The 10189-nt window shown below is 42.1% G+C and overlaps 1 protein-coding gene across 2 annotated transcripts; it reads left to right on the plus strand.

Annotated features, from left to right (window-relative positions):
- Positions 1-5552: 5552 nt before the first annotated feature.
- Positions 5553-9965, plus strand: LOC119975731 (zinc-binding protein A33-like). Of its 2 annotated transcripts, XM_038815557.1 has the most exons (6): positions 5553-5991; positions 6680-6775; positions 6867-7100; positions 8315-8337; positions 8435-8550; positions 9208-9965. In XM_038815557.1, the coding sequence occupies exons 1-6, from the start codon at positions 5584-5586 to the stop codon at positions 9765-9767; spliced, it is 1437 nt and encodes a 478-aa protein (XP_038671485.1). In that variant the 5' UTR covers positions 5553-5583; the 3' UTR covers positions 9768-9965. The 2 variants fall into 2 exon arrangements, with proteins under 2 accessions (XP_038671485.1, XP_038671486.1); XM_038815558.1 differs by lacking the exon at positions 6680-6775.
- Positions 9966-10189: the final 224 nt, after the last annotated feature.

A 10189-nucleotide genomic window follows, 5' to 3' on the forward strand; every position in this document is an offset into this window, starting at 1 on the left:
CCCAGACCTCTGTGATACACAAATTCGACTGGGAGAGCAAAGTAGGTTACCTGTGAAAATGGAGTTGAATGTAATGTTTAGAATTTGTTAAATAAAAGTTATGTGGAGCTGTGCAGCTGGGTAAATCCAATAATGTTTAGACCCGCCACTCCGATTCTGCACAACTTTTCAGGAAACAGTTGATTTGTTTTTAAACCTCCCGGAAACAGTGCTATTCTCCACTTCCCTGGGGTTCACGATCTGGCGATGCCTTTGAGATTACCTCGCTACAGGAGTTGATCATTCTCAGCGTATCTGGAATTCTGAAAGCGTGTCTGTGGTTATGTACGTTAATTTCTAAAAGGTTTAATTGTTGATTTGTGGGGACTCAGTGGCCAGTTAAAGGTTTTTAAACTTAGTCTGGAGGAATTTAGAATAAGTGAGAATTTTTATCCTGTTGTCACATAATGAATTTTGCAGGTGGTAATGCGTTCCGGAAAGAATGCATTTGAGATTTTGAATCAACAAAGAATAGGCGATGTCTATAAAATTAGGCATTGGAAATTGGCTTAAATTAAATTTTTTAAAAATAAGTTATTATAATGAAGTTGTATGGAGAATCTTGTTTTTAAATTTGAATCAAGGAATGGTGAGTTTGTCCTGCTCTGTCTCTGTAAGAAGCTATAGCTGCGAGAGAATGCTGAGAATTCATGTTTTCAATTTACCAGCAGTGAGAATCGGTGCGGTTCGTTTGTTGAACGGAGATGTTCGGGGACTGGTTTTCTCATTGTTTTGGGCTACACTCGTTCAGGTTAATTCTCCAGAAAGACAAACCTTTTCCTGATTTTTTAATTACAGGTATTTTGGAAATTTAACAACAGAACCACAAGAACGCTAACGTAATGAACTTGGTCATTGTTTGTTTGAAAGCACGTGTTATATTTGTATATGGATGCTATTTGTGTGTCGTTTGCTTCAAATGTTGATGTTTTCCTGTCTGATTTGTGATTCTCTGATAGCAGTTTCCGTGGTTTAAATCAAACGCTAACAAGAATGAAGTATATTGTTTTCAAATTATGAACCTGGAATCATGATTCCAGGCTGGAATCATATGACCAGGAAATTTTATATCAGCATGTGGTCATTTTAGTCTGAATACAAATTTACGCACGGCAGAATGAGATAGTTTTAGTTTTATAGGGTTAATTGGAATCTAGGGTATTTTAAATGATTATGAGTAATCCTGTGCTGGATTGATCTTATTGTCGGGTTCAAAAACAAGTTCCTGACACAATGAAAATGAACACTTTCTGATTAATACTTACATTTTTTGAAGAGCAGAGTTTTTTTTCTTTTTTTTTAGATTACACAATTTCTGTAGCAAACTCCTTTAAAATCCTGAGGAGCAAACCGTCAGGTCCAGTGAACGTGTCAGGCTTTAACCCCATTAGTTTTCTAAACAATTTATCTTATCTTATTCTTACTATACTGTCAAACAGTAGAATAGATACTCACCAGTACCTACTTACCACTCCAAACCAGCGTGAGAGACCCCCAAAAGAGAGAGCCCACCAGAGACCCCCATGTGATAGACCCCAACCTGAACCCCATTACAGATAACCCAAGCAGAGACCCCCCTGGAGAAAACAGGGAATTCAGACTGGATATCAGTAGTAGGGAATATGCTCGAGTCTATTATAAAGGATCTGATTACAGGGCACTTAGGACATACCGCGATAGTTTCCCAGAACAGTATGTAATGGAACCTACGAGGGAACAAGCGGTCCTAGATCTTGTCCTGTGTAATGAGACAGGATTTATTCATGATCTCATAGTTAGGGATCCTCTCGGAAGGAGCGATCACAATATGGTAAAATACAGATGGAGGGTGAGAAAGTAAAATCAAATACTAGTGTTTTGTGTTTAAACAAAGGAGATTACAAGGGGATGAGAGAAGAACTAGCTAAGGTAGACTGGGAGCTAAGACTTTATGGTGGAACAGTTGAGGAACAGTGGAGAACCTTCCAAGCGATTTTTCACAGTGCTCAGCAAAGGTTTATACCAACAAAAAGGAAGGACGGAAGAAAGAGGGAAAATCGACCGTGGATATCTAAGGAAATAAGGGAGAGTATCAAATTGAAGGAAAAAGCATATAAAGTGGCAAAGATTGCTGGGAGATTAGAGGACTGGGAAATCTTTAGGGGTCAACAGAAAGCTACTAAAAAAGCCATAAAGAAGAGTAAGATAGAGTATGAGAGTAAACTTGCTCAGAATATAAAAACAGACAGTAAAAGTTTTTACAAATATATAAAACAAAAAAGAGTGGCTAAGGTAAATATTGGTCCTTTAGAGGATGAGAAGGGAGTTTTAATAATGGGAAATGAGGAAATGGCTGAGGAACTGAACAGGTTTTTTGGGTCGGTCTTCACAGTGGAAGACACAAATAACATGCCAGCGACTGATAGAAATGAGGCTCTGACAGGTGAGGACCTTGAGAGGATTGTTATCACTAAGGAGGGAGTGATGGGCAAGCTAATGGGGCTAAAGGTAGACAAGTCTCCTGGCCCTGATGGAATGCATCCCAGAGTGCTAAAAGAGGTGGCTAGGGAAATTGCAGATGCACTAGTGATAATTTACCGAAATTCACTAGACTCTGGGGTGGTCCCGGTGGATTGGAAATTAGCAAACGTGACGCCACTGTTTAAAAAAGGAGGTAGGCAGAAAGCAGGAAATTATAGGCCAGTGAGTTTAACTTCGGTAATAGGGAAGATGCTGGAATCTATCATCAAGGAAGAAATTGCGAGGCATCTGGATAGAAATTGTCCCATTGGGCAGACGCAGCATGGGTTCGTAAAAGGCAGGTCATGCCTAACTAATTTAGTGGAATTTTTTGAGGACATTACCAGTGCAGTAGATAACGGGGAGCCGATGGATGTGGTATATCTGGATTTCCAGAAAGCCTTTGACAAGGTGCCACACAAAAGGTTGCTGCATAAGATAAAGATGCATGGCATTAAGGGTAAAGTAGTAGCATGGATAGAGGATTGGTTAATTAATAGAAAGCAAAGAGTTGGGATAAATGGGTGTTTCTCTGGTTGGCAATCAGTAGCTAGTGGTGTCCCTCAGGGATCCGTGTTGGGCCCACAATTGTTCACAATTTACATTGATGATTTGGAGTTGGGGACCAAGGGCAATGTGTCCAAGTTTGCAGATGACACTAAGATGAGTGGTAAAGCGAAAAGTGCAGAGGATACTGGAAGTCTGCAGAGGGATTTGGATAGGTTAAGTGAATGGGCTCGGGTCTGGCAGATGGAATACAATGTTGACAAATGTGAGGTTATCCATTTTGGTAGGAATAACAGCAAACGGGATTATTATTTAAACGATAAAATATTAAAGTATGCCGCTGTTCAGAGAGACTTGGGTGTGCTAGTGCATGAGTCACAGAAAGTTGGTTTACAAGTGCAACAGGTGATTAAGAAGGCAAATGGAATTTTGTCCTTCATTGCTAGAGGGATGGAGTTTAAGACTAGGGAGGTTATGTTGCAATTGTATAAGGTGTTAGTGCGGCCACACCTGGAGTATTGTGTTCAGTTTTGGTCTCCTTACTTGAGAAAGGACGTACTGGCGCTGGAGGGTGTGCAGAGGAGATTCACTAGGTTAATCCCAGAGCTGAAGGGGTTGGATTATGAGGAGAGGTTGAGTAGACTGGGACTGTACTCATTGGAATTTAGAAGGATGAGGGGGGATCTTATAGAAACATTTAAAATTATGAAGGGAATAGATAGGATAGATGCGGGCAGGTTGTTTCCACTGGTGGGTGACAGCAGAACTAGGGGGCATAGCCTCAAAATAAGGGGAAGTAGATTTAGGACTGAGTTTAGGAGGAACTTCTTCACCCAAAGGGTTGTGAATCTATGGAATTCCTTGCCCAGTGAAGCAGTTGAGGCTCCTTCATTGCATGTTTTTAAGGTAAAGATAGATAGTTTTTTGAAGAATAAAGGGATTAAGGGTTATGGTGTTCGGGCCGGAAAGTGGAGCTGAGTCCACAAAAGATCAGCCATGATCTAATTGAATGGCGGAGCAGGCTCGAGGGGCCAGATGGCCTACTCCTGCTCCTAGTTCTTATGTTCTTATATCAATGGGAATAGACAAAGCGAACATGGTTTAATGAAAGGGAAACCATGTTTGACAAACCTATTGGAGTTTTTGAGGATGTTACTTGACAACACACAAGGGATAACCAGTGGATGTAATGTGGTTGAATTTTGACAACGGGAGCCTGCCCCTCCTGCAAGTTCTTGTCCAACCCGGAGAACGTGTTCCTTTCTGTCCCAGGGTCTTGCACTACATAATCAATTTACAAACCATCTCAGTGATTTATCCAGACAGACAGAGAGTTTGCTGATCACAGGAAGCTATGTGGAGATGTAAGGAGGACACAAAGAGACAGTAAAGAGATGTAGACAGGTTACGCGAGCAAGATGCCGGTAGTGTATCAAGTGGAGATGTGATGAATTTGTTCACTTTATTCTCAGCAATATAAAAATAGATTTAAAAACGTTAAGAATGTTAATTACAAGAGAAACCTGGGTGTACTTCCAAAAGAAACACAATGTCAGCATGCAGATAGAGCGAGCAATCAGGAAACCGAGTGGACCTTTGATACAAAGGACGGGGAGCAATAAGGTCGAGGTGGACTTGCTTCAACTGCGTTAGGCATTAACAAGGCCACAGCTCGTCTTTTGTACGCATCCTTACCTTGGCGAGCATTCCCTGAACCTTCACTGGATTGGTTCCCGGACATCTTGTGATGAGAGGCTGAATCAATATGGTCTAGAATGTAGAAGAATGTGCGGGAATATTGTTGAATAATGTAACATTTTGAAGGTACTTGACATGGCAGACACTGAGAGGCAGTTTCCGCTGGCTGGACAGAAGGTAAGTGCACAGTCTGGACGTGAACCTTTAGAATTCCCGACGCCACAGGGTTAAGGATGCTCCGTTGCGGAGTGCAGACTTGTTGCTGGATCGGGGAATCCAAGGATATGAGGAGCTGTTGGGAAAGAGAGTGGAAGTAGGAATTCTGCCATGATTTTATTGAATGGCGGAGAAACCTCGATGGGTGGTCCATTCCTACTGTCCTATTTCTTATGCTAATATATTAATCTAATTGCAGCGAGACCTTACACGGTGTTACACCGGAGAGTTTATAGTCAGCAGTGAGTTCTGTCCTGGGCGAATGACAACGGAATCTGGGCCCTCCTCCCACTTCCTGTCTCCTCTCTCCAATTGATGGACCTTCAATCCCCCGCCAAGGAGCCTATTAAAATCATTCTTTACTATCAACTCCTTCTCTTCCCCTCCCCCCTTTGCCGTTCTCATGAAGAAAAGATTAATTATGTTAATATTAGATATAAGCCCCATCGGTTTATCTCCAGGATGCTGAGACTAGGAGCAGTTAGAGAGCGGAGGGTACTGCCTTTGGCGGGAGATGTGCAGCATTGCAGGGCGCGTGATCGGGGAATCCCGGAACTGAGAGTTCGGCAGCAACAGAAACAGTAAAGCTGAAACGAGTTGAATCAGGAAGTGCTGACTGTGAACATGGCCTCCAGGCAGCTGGGCGAAAGCTGGACGGAGGAGACAATTTGTTCCATTTGTCATGATTTCTTCACGGATCCTGTTTTACTGGATTGTGGACACAATTTCTGCCGCTCCTGTATCTCCCAGTGTTGGGAAAAGGAGATAAACTCCTGCCCGGAATGTAGAGAGGAGTTTCCGGAAAGAAACCTCAGGATAAATCGGGCCTTAGCGAATCTAGCCGAGAAAGCACGAAAATTAAAGTTGAATCCGGAAGAGAAGGAAAGTAAACTTCGCTGTGAGGAACATCAGGAAGAACTGAAGCTGTTTTGTGAAACTGACAAGAAATTGCTCTGTTACACTTGCAGAGATTCGCGGCAACACAAATCTCACGACTTCATGCCGATTAAAGAAGCCGTTGAAATCTACAAGGTAAAATATTTGATTACCTGATAGGTTTTGGAAATGTATTCTTTCATCGTCTTTGAACTGTGTGCCTTTCCAAATCATTCTTTATTAATAAGGTACAGCTCCTTCCTCAACATTCACCTAGTGCTCTGAAAGCTAGTGATTTGAAACAAACATGTTGGACTTTAACCTGGTGTATTCTTACTGTGCACACCCCAGTCCAACGCCGGCATCTCCACATCATTATTAATAAGGGATCAGGGGTTATGAGAAGGATGCAGGAGAATGGGGATGAGAAACATATCAGCCATGATTGAATGGCGAAGAAGACTCGATGGAGTTGAATGGCCAGATTCAGCTCCTCTGTTGTTTTATTTCAAAGGCATTTCAATGTCCACCACATTGCTGTGGATCTGGAGTCACTTGTAGGCCAGACCAGGTAAGGATGGAAGATTTCTTTCCTGAAAGGCAAATGGATCTCTACGACAATTGACAGTTGTTTGATGGTCATGATTACTGAGACTGGCTTTTCAATTCCAGGTTAATTAGATTTAAATTCCACCAGATGCCTTGGTGGGATTTGCACCTTTGTCCCCAGAATATTTGCCTGCGTCCATGAGTTATAAGGCCAACAACTATACCACTGCCCCACTAATTCCTCCCCTTCATCGACCAGCACTTTCATTTCGCGATTTTTACCTTTTTATTTCAGGATCAGCTGAAATCTTCTTTAGATTCTCTCACAGAGAATAAAATGACATTTCTAGAAATTGAACTGAAACAGACACGGAAGATTTCTGAAGTTAGGGTAAGGTCTCCCTGTGCTGATTTTCTGGGATCAGTTAGTTTTGTTCCCTTTATCGTGGGGCATTAATTATGTTTCACATTTCATTTGGTAGAAACAGTCGAGCAGTCTGCAGACCCACATCACATCCGAGTTCAGTAAAATGCACCAGATTCTCACTGAGAAAGAGCAGCGTTTACTCAGAGATCTCAGGGAAGAAGAGGAGAAGATTCTAGAATCAATGGAGAAAAACCTTCGGGAGATTCAGGAGAATTTAAATTCTATTGAGGAGAAACTCTCAAAGTTGCAGAAACAGATGGAGCAAAAAGACGAGCTGATATTTCTGAAGGTGAGTGAATATATTGCAGGTCAGTTCAGTGAAACTTCACAGTCACAAAATAATTGTGAAATAAACACAACTTTTGTTGAAAGATGCAAAACGGATGAAAACCTATATTTTGTCTATTACGGGCGAGGCTGTTAGTCACAATGAATCCGTTGTCAGTGTCTACAGAACTCCAGGAATGAATTGCTGTGATCCTGATACTGGTTTATAACTTTGTGTTTTACGAGTTTAACATTTTCCGGAGGTCACATTGCAATGAATTTTCCAATTCTCTGTTGCATGCGTGTTTTTGCGGATTTTGTGTGTGCAGTTCAGTGAGGGTGAGATTTACTGTGGCCGTGAATCAGATTGTTCTCTATCTTCAGTATCTGGCACATAAATCAATGAAAATAAATTAAAAATGCTACAATGTGGAAGAATCAGAATGTACAGTGCAGAAGGAGGCCATTCAGCCCCTCGAGCCTACACCGACCCTTGGAAATAGCACCTCACTTAAGTAACCCACTAATCCCACCGACCCTTTTTGGACACTAAGGGGAATTTAGCATAGCTAATGCACCTAACCTGCACAGCTTTGGACTATGGGAGGAAACCGGAGCACCCGGAAGAAACCCACGCAGACACGGGGAGAACGTGCAGACTCCACACAGACAGTGACCCAAGCCGGGAATTGAACCTGGGACCGTAGAGCTGTGAAGCAACAGTGCTACCCACTGTGCTACCGTGCTGCCCCTGAGGACAACTGTCCTGTTCCTATGAGGGAGTTAGAGCCTTTCTCTTCCCTCACAGCTGTATATTTGTTTAATTTTCAAATGTTAATGCAACTCCTCTTTGTAAATTATTCTGGATATTGCCTCTCTCATCATGCCAGTTAATACATTGCAGCCAAAAATAAACCGTTGAAGATATTGAAGCAAAGCACTTGGGACGTAGAAAACCTGAAATAAAAGCAGGCATTGTTAATACTCAGCAGGTCTGGCAGCATCTGTCGAGAAGGAACCAGAATTAATGTTTTGAGTCCAATTTGATTCATTGTTGCAAATATTTCATTTTTTGCCAAAAACATGTATAATCTCTGTGTTCTCTATACCTGGGTCTCTTTCTAATATTGGCTCATTTCACATTTATCCATGCTAAGTTTCATTTACCACATGTCTCATTATTTCTAATATCCTTCTGCAGTTTGTTATATCATCCTCCTGTTTGATCTTTTTCAGGACCAGGCTAGTCGTAAAACGAGGTAGGTTTTTTTTAAAACTGAAATTATGCACAATTTAATAAACATTCTGAAAAGTGATTATGTTCAAGTTATATCATCATCTGTTGAAAACCTACAGTATTTGTGACAACAGTCAAAAGCTGACAATTAAAGCTGCCGTCTTACCTATCGGAAAGTTCAAAGGCCCTTTACTGTGCACAGCGTGGAGAGAAATGATTGACTTCATTAAACCTGGTAAAAACTTTTTTCTTCATTTTCCTTTATTATTCTCAATGTGGGTAGGGGGTACCTAAATCAGATTAGCATTTCTTGCACCCAATAAACAAATGCTTGGAATTATGGTAATGAAGTATTTAAGATCGTAACCAGGTTGGAGAACATAATAATCCATCATTGTAACCTGGTCATAGGGTCTGTAACACAGCAGCGATAGTCTGAAACCAAGAAAAGGGAGTGTGAAAAGACAGTTGTAAGTGAACGAGCTTGATATTTGAGTGACCCCATTGTCCGTGCGGACAATAACCCAGCCAGGCTATTGCTCATTCCATGAGCTTGTTTCTCAGTTCCCCATCTCCAATCACAGTGTTGGGATTCAGTACAATATTTGGTTTTGGACTTTGGGAATGCACTCGGTGATCCATGGTGGGGGATGTGAGAGACAGGAAATCCGGTGATTCCCTGTGGACGCTGTTGAATCTGGGCACGTTTTGCGTGTGCGGAATGTGTGGGGGGGGGGGGGGGGGGTGGAGGTCAAGCCTGCAGTGCTGAGTCCAGTGGCAGCAGCTCCTATGAAAACAAACCAGTGCCTGTAGTGGATTTTGAAAAGGAAAGTGTCTGAATAAATCTCATCAAGAAACCATATCACCGACTGTTATTTTAACTTGTCCTCAGCATCAGCCTCTCCAACTCTGGATCCGAACACAGCCCATCCACAGCTCATCCTATCTGAGGACCGGACCAGTGTGATGCATAGGAACAAGCGGCAGCTGCACCGTGACAATCCGGAGAGGTTTGATTCTTGGGCCTTTGTCCAGGGATCGGAAGGTTTCACGTCAGGAAGACATTACTGGGAGGTGGAGGTGGGGAACAAAATTGAGTGGGGTGTCGGTGTGGTTCGTGAGTCTGCTGAGAGGAAGGGGGAAATGGAACCGAGACCTGAAATTGGATACTGGGTTGTGGGGCTTATCTCCAGAAGGGGCTATTTTGCTCTGAGCTCCCCATCATATCTCCGCCTCACTCCAAGTGTGAATCCCCGGAAGGTTGGGGTTTATCTGGACTATGAGGGTGGACAGGTATCCTTTTATAATTTGGACAACATGTCCCACCTCTTCTCTTTTACCCACACGTTCTGTGAGAAAATCTTTCCAATCTTTAATCCAGGATGGAATTTCGATGGAAAAAATTCTGGACAGCTGAAAATTTGTGGAGCTACGAACCGATCCATCCCATAATTTCACACCGTCTGCCTTCTTCCTGCCAGCTGCAATCTTTTGTGTGCCATTCAGTGGTTTAAATGTCACCTAAGTGAATACAAGCGAGAGACAATGTATTGTTGGTGATATTTGTTTCATTAATCTGTGCAGTGGAACAAACTAATGACAAGTGTTGCAGAAACTGTGGTAAACTTAAGTAAAGACATTTTTTTTAAAAATCGAAATTTATCAGAGCTCAGAGAGATATCATGATGTACACAGATGCTGCATCGATTTTTAGAAAGTTGTGGAGATTACAGGTTTATAAAAAAATTGATTACAAATCAACATGGTCAGTGGAGAGGCCACACAACTCAATAAAATAGGAATAGGCCATTCAGCCGTTCCAGCCCGCTCCGCCATGACTAATCTACTTTAACAACAATTTTCTTGCACTATCC

This window comes from Scyliorhinus canicula, chromosome 13 (genome assembly GCF_902713615.1).
Source record: "Scyliorhinus canicula chromosome 13, sScyCan1.1, whole genome shotgun sequence".
Taxonomy (NCBI): domain Eukaryota; kingdom Metazoa; phylum Chordata; class Chondrichthyes; order Carcharhiniformes; family Scyliorhinidae; genus Scyliorhinus; species Scyliorhinus canicula.